The sequence below is a fragment of the Phyllobates terribilis genome, unplaced genomic scaffold, assembly GCF_046119375.1.
Source record: "Phyllobates terribilis strain yellow unplaced genomic scaffold, ASM4611937v1 Scaffold_8__6_contigs__length_399053987, whole genome shotgun sequence".
NCBI classification, from domain to species: domain Eukaryota; kingdom Metazoa; phylum Chordata; class Amphibia; order Anura; family Dendrobatidae; genus Phyllobates; species Phyllobates terribilis.
In genome coordinates, this window is record NW_027362768.1 from 17,288,927 (window position 1) to 17,306,645 (window position 17,719).

The window sequence follows — 17,719 nt, forward strand, 5'->3', positions numbered from 1 at the left end:
TAGTAATCATGGCAGGACATGGTGGCACTGTCTAGTTGCACTGTCCACAAGACTGCGCAGCCCGAAATCTAAAGATGCACAGTCAATGATTTCATCAACATAGCATCATAGCACAGACTCTGCTCGCTACTGCTTAACTACTTAAATGCTGCTGTCAATTTTTGACAGCAATATTTAAGTGGACTGATCAGGTCATGTGACTTTTCTGTCTCCAATCTGCGATGGAAAAAGCATTAGGGCAGGTGGATACGACTATATATTCTCAGGTAAGTTATGCAAAATAACGCTCTGATCTAACTCTAATCAGTTTGATCAGAGTGTGATCATAGCGTGATCTGATTCTCTGAAGATCACAGAGGAGAAGATGGAGAGAAAAGTTTTTCCTTCTTCTCTATTGTGTCAGTCGGAAAAATCGTACTGTACTGAGATGATATCTGAGTGCAGTTTGACATTTTCCAATGACTCCTTAACCTGCATGGCAGAGTGTGATCCAAATATCGGGTCAAACTCGGGCAGGCTGAGATTTTTTTTCCCTAAAGCGGCACTGTCCAAGGACAGCATCTAACATGTGCACAGCCCTATAGCATAACATATTTCCAAGTGCGATCCAATATTTTGTCAAATTGCACTCGAACCGATAATACGGTCATCTGCACGAGCCCTTAAAGAGATAAAATAAAAAATTTCAGAAATGTAATTTATTGGTTTCCACACCCTCTACAAAAATGCAATAACAAGTGATCAAAATATGTATCCCAAAGAACATCAATTTAAATGTCAGCTCAAGACACAAACAATTAGCCCTAATACATGTTGATCAAAATATAAAAAAGTTATGAATCTCAGAAAATGGTGACACAAACCCCCAATTTCTTTTTTACAAAGTTCTGAATCTTTTTAACAGCTAAAAAATCTAAAAAGCTATACAACTTTTGTATTGCTGTAGTTGTAACCAATGAATGATTTAAAAATAAAACTTTAAAAACAATAGTGAAATTGTGGGGAGTTTTTCGCCATTTCACCCTACTTGGAATTTTTTTTCCCATCTTTCAGGACACGAAAGGCTTTAAAGCAGTTTCTGAATAAGAAAGAACAGATATAAGCCCTTTACAAGTTACAAGGGATGAGACAATTTTCCTTGTTCAAACTAATATTTATAAATATTATTGATTCTAATTGCAAAACTATCAAAATATCTTTAGTTTAAGAAAAAACTATGGAAATAAATCTGGATCTATAAATGTTTCCATTAAAATATTTGTACTTAGGAAGTTATTTTCTGTCCACAGAATAGTTTGCTGATCTCTAAAGGCTCATGTATTGTCAGTCCGAGTGCGATCCGACAAAGCATTGGATGACACTGGGACCAGTGTTAGTTTATGGGGAAGTGCACATGTCCAACTTTTTCCTCCGACAGAGACTGTCCGAGGAGAAAATCGCTGCATGCCATTGTTTGATGGAATATTCAGATTGCACTCAGCCATTCAAGTCAATGAGTGAGTGGGAAACATCGGAGTGCACTCGGATGACATCTAAGTGCAGTCTGATTCACAGAATGGAGATGGAGCACTTTTTTCTTCATCTGCTCCTCATCCGAGAAAATCAGAGGACACTGTGATCACACGCTGATCAAACTCTGATCAGAGTATCATTTGCATAATCAGGCCAACTCAGATTAAAGAATCTACGGTGGTCTGCAACTGTCCTAAGGGTCTCAGTCCCCAACTTTTAAGTACAACTCCAACAAATCACCATAAACATATTGGTTTTCAGTTCTAAAACCTTTACGCCTTGTTCTTTTTCTATTTATATAAATTCAGTCACCAGAAAAAGGCTGGAATATATTTCACATGAAAAAGAAAGATTTTGTATAACAAAGAACAGTGTTCTATTCTGCTGAGTTTTCCTGCGCACAGCCTGCATAGGGAATGTTTCATTTACACATTCAATTCATGTAGACACTGATGCATTTTAGAAACTGCTTGGAATGTTATTCAGGTACTTTATAATTTTCTTATCTTTCAATATGTTTTCTGCAGGGTCAAGATGGTACAGGTGGTGATAAAGGTGAAGATGGTGAGCCAGGCCAGCCTGTGAGTATGAGGGCACCTTTAAGTAAATGTTTAGTTCTTAGCTTTCACACACTATCCTGTTGATCCATACTACAACATTTCAACCAAGGAGATATGTTTATAAATTTATACATCATATCCACCATAGATTGGTAAATAACTATTATTTGGGTCTTTTTTCATAACTACAGGGACCTCCTGGACCATCTGGAGAAGCTGGACCACCAGGTCCTCCTGGCAAGAGGGTGAGTGTAGTTTCTCAGTGTTTGCAAATAAACATAGGAGCAACCACCTACAATTTGCAATGCTGAATACAAACACATTGTAATACTGAGCATTTCCAGGTGAAACAAATGGGAAAAGCTTTCAAATTGAAAAGGATCAAAGCAATCATGGCTAAGGGGTTGCTCCAAGACGAATGATTACAGCTGGATGTAATAGAATATTGATTCAGCAACAAATGAAGGAAGGCAACAATTGCTGGCATGAAAAACTACATGCAACAACAATTGTTACTCCAAACATACTTCATAGGGAATCTTTCACTGAGTTTAAGCTGCCCTTTCTGATTATAACACATAGGCCCTGATCCATTAAGACTAGCGGTTCCTACAAGGGATGTGGAGTAATAAGATGCGCCGAATAAGTTAGGACACGCATGACACTTAAATAATCTGGCATATTTTATCAGTGGCATTCACCTCCATGCACCTCGCCAAAACGTTTACTCCAGTCGAGTACCATTTCCAACAAATGAAACGTTGCCAGTTTTGAAGAATTTGATGGGCTGGCAAAGGCTCTTCCTGTCCCAGTTCCTCCCCAGTCCCACCCAGTTTGGTGGAGCTACTTGAAACTGGTGTTATTGCGCAACTACGTTTTGCTCTAAAATTTGTGACTATTCAAAGTGTTTTATGCCAGTTTTCTGTATAAATCAACACCATAGAGTGCTGGAATCCTCCTCAAAATGTGTGCACATTGTGGAGACCTTGATATTCATAAGCTGCTGATCCCCCCCCCTGATTGAAATTACACAGTGTGGGGAGAAATGTGACAACCAACAAAGGGAGGGATCGGGATTGCAGCCACTCAAGCACAGAAGGACTCAGAACTCAGTTCCCAAAAAGTCTCTATCCTATAAAGAATGAATGGAATAGTGACATGCATGCATGGTCACCACTCTGATCCGATGGGGCATTCTGATCTCTGTATTAGTGGGGGTCCAACACCTATCCTTTGTCTAATGCCAAGAGCTATGGTAGTATGTAAATTATGAATACACTGACTCATCTGTATCAATTCAACAAACCATTTTGAATGCAACATATCTTCTCCTCCGTTATTTTTACCATAGCATTGGATATATGTGAGGCCCGTTCACTAATAAAGCTTTGTGGATGCGCTGCTGATATGTTGGTTTATACGCAAGTATAGTAAAGCTAACAAAATTTGCATTTGATCCATGTTTGTTACATGTCTGATGTTTTCTTTCAGGGACCTCCTGGGTCTCCCGGTGCAGAGGGCAGGCAAGGAGAGAAAGGTGCAAAGGTGAGCACATACATTCAGCTATACTTTAAGCTCTCCTATTCCATATTCCCTCAGATTAGAATATTCATTGTTAAAATTATTTCTTTAAGGGTGAATCTGGATCTGAAGGACCTCCAGGAAAGACAGGGCCAGTTGGACCTCAGGGACCATCAGGAAAACCAGGTCCTGAAGGTCTAAGAGGAATTCCAGGGCCTGTGGTGAGTAAACATTTAGTATAACCATATTTGTCAGTGTTAGTAATGATTTACTGTATATGGTAAGATCATCTTATGAATTCTATGTTCTCCAATATCTTTGTTTAGGCATAATATAAAGTTATTATAATATGACTTAAGCATTTTATGATATATTGGTTTGGTATATTCATATTATTTAGGGAGAACAAGGTCTTCCAGGTGCACCAGGACAAGACGGACCCCCAGGCCCAATGGTAAGTGGCAAGCACAAGTTCTTACTGATAAGGCATAGTGCAGATATAATGCATGAAAGGGAGGAGTACGATCTCTGTCTCAAAATATCCAATGGTAACTTCCAACTACTTAATGACTTAAGGCCCCTATACACATTATCTACTGTCGATTGAACCCGATGGTCTAATGTGTATCAGACACCGGCCAGCTGATGGTCGAGAGAGTTGCCTGATTTCGGACTGCCAATCGCATTGTTTTCCCTGAGCTAAGCCACTGGCAGACGTGTGAGTCGGTGACTTTCTCATAGAGAACACAGGAGTGCTCAGCCGAGCTATCGCTCATGTGAATTGGAGGGTCGGCTGAGGTTGCTGTCGGCCGAACAATCAGCTAAAGCATTGTTCGGCTGACAACCATCTAATGTGTATGGCCAGCCTTACATAGTTACTTGCTATAACATCTTCTTATTACACTACAAGCAGGACAACATGTCCTTAATGTAGGTTTCTGGGACATTGGAGACATTTTTGACATTATTCCTAGAGTATTTCTTAAAGGATATTGAATTATTTAAAAGCTTTCTATGAACTATACAATTTTTGTAAATTCTAGAATGCTAGAATTATCTATATAAATATATTATATATATATACCAGTTACTCCTATTCCGATTAATTGGTTTATCTTACAATAAGTTACTATATATGTTAAGTTTTTATGATATTTGGACAGATGGTACAGTGTCATAGAATCATAGAATGGTAGAGTTGGAAGGGACCTCCTGGGTCATCTGGTCCAACCCCCTGCTCAAAGCAGGATTCACTAAATCATCTCAGACAGATGTCTGTCCAGCCTCTGTTTGAAGACGTCCATTGAAGGGGAACTCACCACCTCTCGTGGCAGCCTGTTCCACTCATTAATCACCCTAACTGTCAAAAAGTTTATAGAATCATATGTGTCTATTGGTTTTATTTAGGGTCCCCCTGGACTTCCAGGTCTGAAAGGTGATCCTGGTACAAAGGGAGAAAAGGTAAGTAATTTTTCATGTGCATTACTTTTAGTAGGACCATTTTGAATGTTGTACCAAATATGCAGTATGCCTCCTATGTATGCGTCTGTGCGCCTGTACAGTTTTTACTGATGGATCTACCTGATGGATTTTATTGGTGCTAACATATTCCTTGTTTTCAACAATTTGTAGGGACATCCTGGTTTGATTGGTCTTATTGGTCCACCTGGAGAGCAGGGTGAGAAGGGAGACAGAGGACTTCCAGGTCCACAGGGAGCTCCTGGATCCAAGGGTGATGGTGTACGTGTGAATTATTATAAGCTTTATTTTTCCTGCTAATAGCATTTTCTTTCAAGTTTCTCAATATTAAGATTTTTTACGGAACCATATTATCTAAAGTGTAAAATCTCTACTAATATACCTATGTATCTCCAACAGGGTATTTCAGGTTCTGGTGGCCCCAATGGTCCCCCTGGCTCTCCTGGCTTGCCTGTAAGTATCCAGTAAAATATCAATGTATGGTCATATAAATATTATAAATGATAACAATACTTCGACTGCCATTCAAAACTGCACAGACGGTCAGAAGTTCAAATGTTATCAATAAAGGTATTCATTTTTGTATAGACTATTTTAGCGTGACCAACATAAAATATTGTATAGCTTGATGTCTATATGTGGAGTAGGTTTTATGTCCCCACTTAGAGTCTATTGGTTCCATCAAAACATCCACAGGAGAGGGTTGCCCTCCCTCATTAATTTCCAACATGTTCTCATAGATAAGCCATATTTTAATTGGTTAATCATCTAGTATATATTTTTTAATTTAAAACTCTCATGGTCTAAAAAAAATTTAAATTTATGACTAACTTGAGGATAAATATCTAAACAGGTATAGGGTAATTATCTGATTGATTGTCTTTGTTGGAAATAAAATTGTAATTTGCAAAAATGTTTTTAACACTTTTAAAGCAACTAGTATGAAAGTTCTAATATATTTTCTTCTTTATTTCAAGGGCCCTCATGGTCCTAAGGGTTCCAAAGGTTCAAGTGTAAGTATTTTGCACTTTATTGTTGTATATTTTCATCTGTAATATTTTCTTCTTTCCCTTACGGCATCCAACATCTTCTGTGCTTTCTAACTCACGTTTAGTGTATTCTAAGCCTTTCATCTGGATCTCAGGGTGCTATCAATTGTTTCTGCTCTTTATTCAACCCTTCAGCTATTTTCAAGCTCACAGAGACAAATCTTTAGGTCTTTTCCACAATTTATTCTTTTGCATTTATGTTCACACATTTTCATTAGTTTATACTCTATATGTATTCATTTTTTTTTTTTAAACATTGATTTTAGGGTCCTGCAGGTCAGAAGGGAGATTCCGGTGTGCCTGGACCTCCTGGTCTACCGGTAAGAAACCTTTTCAACTTTGAAGTTCTGTCGTTGGTTAAAAGCTAAGTTTACCTTACTTATCTTAACAGTAAAACAGATAAATACCATGTGAATAGCGAATATAAATCTAGTTTATATATAAATGGGGTTTTTATTCGCTATTCACATGGTGTCTAACTGTTTTATTATATATACATAGTTTTTAATTTAGGCATTTGCATCAAATCATGAAATATTATGCATATTGGTGTATAGTTTGGAATTGGGCACATGCTTTCTGGAGAAATATAATACATTTATTAAAGGGATTGTATCATCATATATTATCTATAGTTTAAATCGGGTACATGTTTTTTGTTTTTTTTTACAAGTTGGCAATGTTTGTTTTTCCGCATCATGATCTTTAGTGTGAAAATTGCAAAATTACTAATTTTGTTCTTCAATAGTCACTGTGGCTATTTTAAACTCATATTTCCTGTCCATTCAGCAAGAGTTTTTAACAGGCTCGTTATCATCAGAGGCAGAATTACAATGACAGATAACACCTCTATACACAGCTTCTAACACAGGATCCACCAATCACAATAGGCAATCTCACAGCTGACCCTGCTCTCCTTTCCCTTTGCAAACATCTTGGCCCACATTAGATGCTACAATACAAAAGATTGAGTCAGAGTCAGTCTATTGCTGCAAATTTACATGTGAATTTCCTGATACAATAGGAAGTTATAGTCTTAAAAAGCCCCAATGGCTAGTTGGAAATTGCAAGATTTCTCATTTTTATTTTTAATATTTTTAAACACTGTGATATGGGAAAAAATGTTTTCCAAAAATGTTAAAAAAATTAATTTCACGCAAAAACTTTATTTAAACCACGCATCATTTTGTGATGAAACATTCCCTTTAATGAAGATCTATTCAAAATCTATAGGAGTGCTGCAGTGTAGCTGAAAAGAGGGGGGATTCTGGGAGCAAAGTTGGACAGATAGTTGGGTTACAAGAGAGGAATTGTCCTTCTTTGTTGTGAGAGAGTCATACATATGAATACAATATTTCTAAAGAAAAATGCTTATTATCTGGCAGCAGAAGTCTAATTTCACTATGTTTTTGCTCAGGGTCCACCCGGAGAAGTCATCCAGCCATTGCCCATCCAATCACCAAAGAAGACTCGTAGATCACCAGATGGCATGATGGCTGATCTTGGAGACAACATTTTGGATTATGATGGTATGGAGGAGGTCTTTAACTCCCTCAACTCACTGAAACAGGATATAGAACGCATGAAGTATCCAGAAGGTTCACAGAACAATCCTGCTAGGACATGCAAGGATCTTCAGCTCTCTCATCCTGAGTTCCCTGATGGTATGTAGGCAAAAATAAATAGTACTATGTCCTTTCCTATTAGATAAAATAATACTATGTCCTTTCCTATTAGATAAAATAGTACTATGTCCTTTCCTATTAAATAAAATAGTACTATGTCCTTTCCTATTAGATAAAATAGTACTATGTCCTTTCCTTTTAGGTATTGTTATAGATTTTACATGAAATGAGAAAACAAGTAGGCATTATAATGCATTTCTTATGTATTCTAAAGATCCCTAAATGGCAATTTTCTAACATTGCGGATATTACACACGGATTTCATCTTTCTTTTTGACCCCACAGTCTTTATATTTCCGTGAATGCTAATGAAAACGTGAAATCACATACCTTGCATACATTAAGAGCGTGTCTGCCAGTGATCAGCCTTACTAAATACCAGGCTTGTATTTGAGCCACTGATTATCCTACTTCTGTCAGTCTCCCTTGTAATACACAATAATTTGACCAATTCATCACATGCTACGTGCAAAGCAGAGGCTATTGTTATATACCATAATGCTGGCGACACTCAGCAGAGATACAATTTATGCCAGTCACAAACTAATTATCATATCAGCCAGATTAACCTATTATTTTCCAGATATAAATACGTTACAAAATAAAAGGATTTTTTATCATTTGGCAAGGTATAAGTTTGAAACCCACGCAGACAGTAAAACCTGTATTATGTGTCCTTTCCCTTTCATCATTTATTATTAACTAGTGGTTAAGGTTTCACAGCTGTGACCATGTGGCTTATTTTATGTACATATAGACTTCCATGATAAAATATGTAAGGTCTTTTTTTTTTACTTTAAACATTGGTATAAATCTTATTGCTTATGCCTAAAAAGGTACTATTGAGGTAATGGACAAAAATGTATGCATAAATCACCCATTTTGCCATGTGATTGGCCTATAGAAATGCAATAATATACTTTAAATATACATTAGTATGTAGTTTTGTTATAGAAAAAGAAAAGGTATAAAGATATTGCGTAAGTTCAAGTTATATGTCAAAATGCCAACACATCTTCAAAAACTATCATTCACATGCCCTTTAAACCAACATACATGCATACTTAGCTTGGCCAAGCAAGCATGAGTTCTCAAAAGAGTGAGTGTAGTAACCCGCTATCACACACCTCGGGCGGCAGCTTACCTCTCATGATAGAAAAGGGTTGGGTGTGCTAAAATCCAAAATACCTGAATATTCTTTCCCTTATATCATCTATCCAGGGAGAGTTGGAAGATCCCAATAGACATAAGATAGTGAACTGGTCCTGCCTTCATCGCGAGGTTGGGACGACTTTGCTTTTATGTGTATGGACACACTTTAGTCTTTCTTTTTTATATATACTGTTGACATCACTGACCACAAATCATTAATATAAGACAACATTAAATTATTAGAGAAAAAATGTTAACAATTAGAAAATACTTTCATGTTTTATGGTTTAAAATGTGCATTTCTCTTCTTTATCTTAGGTGAATATTGGATTGATCCAAACCAGGGATGCTCTGGAGACTCATTTAAAGTTTACTGCAACTTCACTTCTGGAGGAGAAACTTGTATATTTGCAGATAAAAAGTCAGAAGGAGTAAGTTACATTGTCAGTAGGTTAACGTATAAAACATTTTAGTTTTTGGATATTTTTTTGAGCATGATCACCATTTCTGAAATAAATGATTGTCTGAATAAGGATGATATTCATAGGTCTGTTGCCTTTTTGCATCCATAAGGCAACCTCTATAGTGCCCAATTTACTGTAAATCTGGGAACAAAGGAAAACATTTTATTACCTAGAATAATGAATCATACATCCTAATTAACTATGTTATTTTCTTGCTAACCAAAGTAATATATTTGTTCTTCGTCTTGAAAACAGGTACGGATTTCATCATGGCCTAAAGAAAACCCTGGCTCCTGGTTTAGTGAATTCAAGAGAGGAAAACTGGTAGGTCCACCAATCTAGTAAGAACTATGTTAATTAGGCACACAGAAGAACTAGATGACAGATTCAGTTGAAGACAATTTTTGGCAGATTGTAATAAGCTCCACCTCAGTCATAAATTTGCACTCAATGGGGTTCATCACCTATTCTGGATTTAAGCTGCACATAGGTATGAATGAAATGTGCAGTCGTAAGAATCTTCTATGAAGGACGGCTTCTATTGGTCACCAGACAACTCTTGTATTCCATACCATACAGAAACAAGTTATGAGTGGTCAAGAGTGATACGATTAAGCAAATACAATTTTCTGACTCTAAACACTATTTAGAGCAAGCCGTACACTACACATAACATATTTGTAGGCCAAACTTTTGATCTACCATACAAATTAGTAACTCAATAGATTGATACGTTGAGGTGTCAAAATTATGTATTTGCCACTGACAGTTTTGTCATTTCTTCCCTATAGCTGTCCTATGTTGACGTTGAGGGCAACTCAATTAATCAAGTTCAAATGACCTTCTTGAAACTTCTCAGTGCCTCTGCTCGACAGAACTTCACTTACAGCTGCCACCAATCGGTAGCCTGGCATGATGCAGTAAATGATAACTATGACAAGGCCCTGAGGTTCTTGGGTTCAAACGATGAAGAAATATCCTATGACAACAGCCTTTTCATTAAAGCTCTGCATGACGGATGTGCGGTAAGTAAAAACGTTGATATATTTCGACTGACGAAATGATACATGGTATTAGGAATAAACGTATAGGCAATGGCATAACTTGAAGCTTGTGGGCCCCATTACCCAATCTCTAATATGGCCTCCAACTATCATTCGTCTTTAATAGTATTGGTCTGGTAATATGGGACAAAAGGATCTTTTGGAACCGGTGCGACTGCAACCCCTGCTCACATAACTGTAGTTATGTCGGCATATGGATGTATGGCATAAGGATTAAGTGTAGGAAAATATAAAGTGAAAATATTAAAAACTATCACCGCGCTATTGGAATCCGGAGCCACTGATTATGTACAGTACTCAGGATTTCTAACAAAAAATTAATGATTCATAAAATGTCACGGGTTTGTACTGAGACACAGATACAGTATCACAGGAATAATACAATATATAAATGTATAAATACACTTAAATACAGAAAATATAAAGCATCATATAAGTATAGAAAGATACGTATGCTTTAGTGTCCAGTTTACTGATGTCAGAGGGTTACGCCTGTATACCTTGAGCACATTCTGAATCAGTTCCGAATGGAAATATGAACAGAAATGTCAAATTGTATGACTGATAGTTGATTGATGCACTTACTAATGCCGGTTCCAGTGGTTTCAAATCAAGCAGTATCCCTGTATAGAAAGGTCCAGCACAAAACAGGTCCGCTGCGGGAGCGTCCTCCCATATGTTCCCTTATGCCGTGCTTGTCAGATGGTAGTGCGCTCCTGAAACGCGGCACGTGTGGAAGGGGCATTTTAGGGAGGTGTATGACGTCTGGCTACAGGGTCTTGAAGCGGCCACAAAACACTGGGTGTTTTGTGGCCGCATCAAAGCCCCGTAGTCTTTATCCGTAGTGTGGACAGTCAAGCTTATGTATCTTTTTGTACTTTCATATTGCTTTATATTTTTTGTATTTAAGTGTATTCATTCATTTAAACTGTAGTATTCCCGTGCTACTGTATCTGTTTCTCAATACAGACCAGTGACATTTTGTGAATTAAGTATTTCTTGTTAGAAATCCTCTTATATAAGTGTCAGGAGTATATAATCAGCGGCTCCTGATCCCAATAGCACAGTAGTGGTTTTTAATATTTTCAATTTTTATTTGATTGACAGGCTAGCACACAGAGCCTGCGACACTACCAGCAGCTACACATCCTTTATAGCCCCTCAAAGGATCCAGTGCCTTCAGTACAATTAGTGAGCGCCATATTTGTGGATAATATAAAGTATTAATCTGCTTGTAGGCTAAAATCACACTACACAATATGATAAATGTGTATCGTAACCAGTAGTCGTGTACTATTGGGAGTTTTTTTAAATACTGGTTCAGCGACTCTATACATGGCATTGTGCCTGGCACTGATACACAGATCCAATATAAGACAATGCTTTTTTTTGGCAATGTACCGAACGCACTGGCTGGAACTTGCTTCTCACGTAGCTTTCTATAGGGAAGAGGTTGATTGATGAACCCTAAGAGCAAGTATAATTCCCATAGTTAGTGACTGGCACGTTATAGAACTTTGACCTGATGTACAAGATATTCTGTAACAAACAGACTGCCACTCATTCCATATAAAAGGAAGAATGTAAAACATAAGTCTTTTAGAAAAGATTGTATTTCCTCTTAAGTTTCAGGAGGAATCCTTCTTCTATGCTAAATGAAAATGAAAAGGGTTTTCCACCCCAACATGCACAAATCCGTGTTGTGCATTAATGCGTCTCCTTTGCTTTTGATGGACATTTGTTTTAATTTCTTCTGAGTCAGTAACAAGTACTACAGAACAACATGTGGTAATCGGAAATCTTTATTGATGCAGCTGCTTTCATGACTTATGGAAAAAAAAATCCAAAACGTAGTCCAATCAGCAATCAATAAAGTCTCTGAATCAATAAGAGCTTGAATAATACTCATTGTAAGACAATTTGTCCTTCCACAGAAAAATAATATAAAAGGACATGATGTGAAGGGAAAGCAATAATTACCCGCTTAAAAAAAGACCATTATAACTGCATACTCGAATGTCATTGGGCCATTGGAGGCCTTTCACTATTTTTATAATTGTTCGATTTTTAGAAATATCTCTGAAGTTCATAGGGCTGGAATGTTAGAATTTTTATTACATAAAACAGATTAAAATAACATGTATGATAGTGTTTTAGAGTCTTATCAAGAATTGATAAGATATTTATAACTTTTATGGAAAAACTTTATTGCAAGGGTCTAAATTGAGATATATGTAGGATCCATGCTGAAAAGTTATGACTGTACCCTATCAAAATGCAGCCACAGAAATTATTTTAGTGGACTTGGTGTCTTATTACATTTGCAAAACCCTCTTATGAAAGAGTAACTGTGCAATACTTCTTTATGCCAGTGATGAAGCTACAGGGAATTCAATATTTTGTGGTTGATTATTGTGTTTCCAAGATGGTTACTGTGGATGAAAAATGGGATTACAAGGTGACAATTTATGGTCATTCTTAGTACTCTAGAATAGGAGATGATCTTTAGAGTTCATCTCTATTGTACCTAATAGAGAAAATCCCAAGCATGATGTCCATCCGTCCTGATAGGGCATATAAACAGGGGTCATCATAAGGAAACAACCACTTTAAAGGAGTTGTCTGGCCTTGGATACAGAGTCTGCCATCACTCTATGTAACTGCAGACTTGTGAATCCTCACAGCGCACACACTGATACTGTTGCCGGGAGCATGTGGTTCTACAAGTATAGGATTTCCATATTTTCGGCCACATTCTAACTAGACATGTCAGACTTCGCTCAGTACACTAGCATGTCTAGTTGGCATGTGACCACATGTATGCAAATTGCATACTTGTGATCTATGAGGATTCACAAGCCTGCAGTCATATAGGCCACAAGTCTGCAGTCACTCTAAGGCTGGATGACCCCTTTAAGGAGATAAAGATGATAAAGAGTTTGTCCATGAACACCTTTGGTTTTGCTTTAGCCAAAGATGTCTGCGTAGAGAAAAATGGGTTAAGTGCATTAAAGGTAAGCTATCATCAGAAAATTACCTATTGTTTAAATCAGTTTTTTATGTTATGTATCTTTTAAAAATTTGGGGCAATAGTTTTTTTTTACATGTCAGAATCAGTAATAAAAATAAATAATATAAATCTTCCCATTTTCACACCACACTGGCAACTGGGGTTATTTTAGACTCTTACTTCCTATTGATTCAGGAAACACAAGGCTATGCTAGCCACAATGGTCAGATCCCATCTCTATCTTTTGGGTTGAAGTGTTTAATGTGCGTATGCAAAAGTCATTGTGAACAGAAGGAAAGCAGGGTCAGCTGGGACATTGCCTATTGTGAGATAGAGACTTGCCACTGTAATCCTGCCTCTGCTGATAAGTAACCTTGCTGTAAACCTTGCTTCAAAGGACTGGGAGTATGAGTCTTAAAAGGCCCAGTGACCAGTGTGAAAATTGCAATATTATGATTATTTTTTTCTTAATTATTCCTAATATGAAAAAAATATCCAAAATGTTTTTTTTTTCTAAATACATGTAAGACAAAAACCTAATTTAAATAATAACTTATTTTTTGATGATAGCTTCTCTTTAAACAATTTATACAAATTACATTAAGGTATTTAGTAAGAGCCCAAGTTTGTGCAACTCTTGTTACAGATAAACATGCTAAAAATGCATTCTCATAAATTGGTTCAATAAATGCTAAATATGGGACATTTATGTTTTCTCATATACTAACGAGTAATCTATATTGTTCTTTTTACAGCTGAGAAAAGGATATGCAAGAACAGTCCTTGAAATCAACACACTAAAGATAGATCAGTTGCCAATAGCAGATGTAATGATAAGTGACTTTGGGGATCAGAACCAGAAGTTTGGATTTGAGGTCGGAGCGGCCTGCTTCTTAGGTTGAGACTGGAATCTGGACAAGCAGCTTAATAAAAAGTGTAAAAAAAAAAAATCTTCTTAAAAAAATAAAGCATCAGGCTTTGGATACCACCAGAGACGTGTTCGCCACATGCAAGTTTTGAATATGGATTGTGCAGAGGGGAAGAAAAACAAAATACATAGAAAAAACTCAGGCATATGAGTTACTTAAAATTTGGCATGCGCCCTAAACCTGGGGCAGAATCACATGACTTAAACAGTTGCAAAAATATGAAGGACTTAGATGTGATACTATAAAGACAGCTGTGTCCTCCTTTCAAGGGAAACTTTTGGTGCTGAAGAACATCCAAAAACAGGCTTCGTCCATCATAGGTGCTATTCTTGTAAATGGGTTTACCGAATGCTGTATACATGTAGTTACTCTGCATACTTATTATCAGGCTTGCATGTCCTTTTCCAAAACTTGCATGTGACTCTGGGTTGAGCCATAAAACTAAGAGCAGAATAAAACCCAAAAAGATTCCCCACTGTCTAGACCGGATGCAGTGTCTGTACTGTGCAAAATACCATGTAATTCCAGTGGACTCCAACCCTTCTTTCTGACTCCAAATAAAATCCCTTTGTATATATTGATGTGGAAGACCTCTCTTATTTGCTGTTGCTAAACAAAATAAATCTATATATATATATTTACATTCTCTATATATAAAGCCTCAGGTTGCCAAACTGGAAGACAGAAATGATAATCTTAAATTTCACTATTTTTGTGTTGCATTTTTCTTTTGCAAAATGAAACCATTTTGGTGCAATATTTGATGGTGCTAATACCTCATTCCAGGATGTTGTGACATGCATGTATATACCTAAAATAACTTTTTTTTTTAATTATTATTTGTGGTCGGGGGAAAATGTGTATTAAGAGAACTATTTCTGTAAAAGATATTTGTCAATTTTGTGTGAAGTCATTGGTCATACGCACGTATGTTTAAATTTATGTATCATCGAGGTTTGTGCAACTTCTAACACGTAATATTAAAACTGGACGTGAAACTGTCATGTTATGTATTTGTTCAGTGTCTAAAAATTATCCCAGACAGACAGTAGATATGTTAATATGCGCTGACTGCTATTTATGTTATAGCTATTCCAAACAGACACTGTAATATGTCGGTCAGCAAGTCACTACTCCGTTAAACCCATGAATAGCTTTCAGATATTTATGTACACAATTTTGTCAAGGTCATGTGATTCTATCTGGTTGCATAGCAAAATAGGAGGGGCTGCTAGTATCGCCAGTTTATTCAACATCCAAATTTTTTTAATTAGTCTTCCAAACTTCTTGTGGTCTTTTTTTCCTCCCATTCTGGTTTTAGCTGGAAAATAAAGATAAAGATTTTCACATTAAAAATAAAATTCTTTTGTAATTATTTTTCATAATATATGTAAGACTTGAAAATTGTGTGTTACTCTTTCATAAATAAACTGTTAAATTAATTGGTCTCAGATCCCACTAGCTCATTTTCCCATGACATTTAATTAACAGGATATAGAATAATCATTTTTTTTTTGTTTTGCTGTTGAATTTTTTTTTTTTTTACAAAAAATGTTACTGTCACCTCACAGAAGATATGAAATGTTATCAATAAATTCAAGTCTTGTTTACGTTAAATGTTCCTTTCTTTTCTTAAAAGAAATACTGAGTCAAGTATAAAACAGAAAAAATAATAAAAGAAAAGCAACAAATCCCGTTAAGACAGTCAAAAATAGTTCTTCTTTCTTCTGTAAGCATGTTCAAATACTGGGCAAGACGGTTTTCTAATAGTAGAATGTTACTAAGTTACCGTTCACTTTCCTCTCCACATTGTGACCGAAGATACGCTGATCGGATCCCACGTGCAAAAATCTCAATTAATTCTAGACTGATAAGGCTATAATATGCCCAAATGCTTTCAGTGATTTCAGTGCGGCATTAATAATACACAGTATCCTTGTTCTGGGCATCAACAAGGAGTCAAACCTACTAATGTCGAAATTTGGATAGTCTAAAGTGGAAAACTCTTTAACAGTAGAGCCAATCCCAAGAACAGAGAGAAGCTCAGAAGAGGGACAGAAGCGCACACAAAATAGGGCAATACCGTTTAGTAAGGGAAAGGTATAATCATTGGTACCACTTATCTAAAGGTGTTGTGTGCAGGCACAACACCTATAAAGGCATGGAAAGCCACTACTGCTGCCCCGAAGCAGGAGGAAAAGGTTCTTCCAGAGGTATAATGGCAAAAATAAAAGCTGGCATGTTTAGGCCAGCTGCGCTGAGGGAATGAAGAGCCTTAGGAGTCCAAATAGTTTATTAATACCAACATGTTTCTGTGACTTTCTCAAGGTATAAAAACCAAGTGACAACCATTTTGGAATCCCAAGGCGCTTCGTTCCCATAGCACAGCCCGCCTAAACGTGCCAGCTTCCATTTTTGCCATAATTACAAGAACAGGTCAGAAGACAAAGGGCCTGATTCTTTATTGCAGTGCTTATGAGACTTGTGTGTTCTTATCCAAACTTGTATGTGATTTTGAGTTGCGCCATAAAACTAAGAGCAGAATAAAACCCGAAATGGTTTCCTATTGTCTGTACTGTGCAAAATACCATGTAATTTCACTGGACTCCAACAATTCTTTTGGACTCCAAATACCCCTCAATTACTGACAAATTCATCCAGCGACATGCACCTTTCTTCAGGTTGTCTTTTGTTCTTTAGTTAGTTTTCTGATTTTTATGTCAATGTGGCTTTTCCAGATTTTTTCGAAAGATTCATTAAGCGCTACTTTTTAAAAGATGCCAAATTTGGCACAACTCTTCTCCATTTCTTCCCAGGAGTGATTTTATGTATAGCAAGAAAAAAGGTGGATTTTTTTGCAACATTTTACAAAGTGTCTAACTTTTGGGGCTAAACAGTCACAAAGAGAATTAAAGGCAAAAAAAAGTAAATTTGGGACTATACGCAAAATTCATGATTTGCGTGTACCATTTTGATGAATTTGTCGCAACAAATATCAGCAAGAAAAACAAATCAAAGAAGAAACAACATAAAAAAGAACAAATTATGAAACTCCCAAAATCTCCAAAACCATGGTGACTAGTTTAACTCATTAAGTATCTTCATAGTATCAATACTTCTTAGTTCCTATCCGATGCAATGACTTGCCTCATTTCTGAAGGTACATTGGAAGCTAAAATAGCTATCAAAGCAAAAATTCTTATTGGCTAAAGTTAGGAAATATGGTATGCCCATATGTTTCTAGTATTAGACTGATTGAATAGTAAATGTTTTCACTTGGATGTACACCACTAC

General features: G+C 36.6%; 1 protein-coding gene across 1 annotated transcript in view; it reads left to right on the plus strand.

Annotated features, from left to right (window-relative positions):
* Positions 1-16,042, plus strand: part of COL11A1 (collagen type XI alpha 1 chain) — a 253,934-nt gene extending 237,892 nt beyond the window's left edge. The window contains exons 53-67 of the mRNA XM_073642853.1: positions 2,040-2,093; positions 2,264-2,317; positions 3,564-3,617; positions 3,707-3,814; positions 3,994-4,047; positions 5,001-5,054; positions 5,226-5,333; positions 5,472-5,525; positions 6,050-6,085; positions 6,388-6,441; positions 7,539-7,785; positions 9,277-9,389; positions 9,678-9,746; positions 10,214-10,447; positions 14,252-16,042. Of these exons, the coding sequence (XP_073498954.1) occupies positions 2,040-2,093; positions 2,264-2,317; positions 3,564-3,617; positions 3,707-3,814; positions 3,994-4,047; positions 5,001-5,054; positions 5,226-5,333; positions 5,472-5,525; positions 6,050-6,085; positions 6,388-6,441; positions 7,539-7,785; positions 9,277-9,389; positions 9,678-9,746; positions 10,214-10,447; positions 14,252-14,398 (1,440 nt within the window). The 3' untranslated portion in view covers positions 14,399-16,042. The remainder of the gene's footprint in view (positions 1-2,039; positions 2,094-2,263; positions 2,318-3,563; positions 3,618-3,706; positions 3,815-3,993; positions 4,048-5,000; positions 5,055-5,225; positions 5,334-5,471; positions 5,526-6,049; positions 6,086-6,387; positions 6,442-7,538; positions 7,786-9,276; positions 9,390-9,677; positions 9,747-10,213; positions 10,448-14,251) is intronic.
* The last annotated feature ends 1,677 nt before the right edge of the window (positions 16,043-17,719 follow it).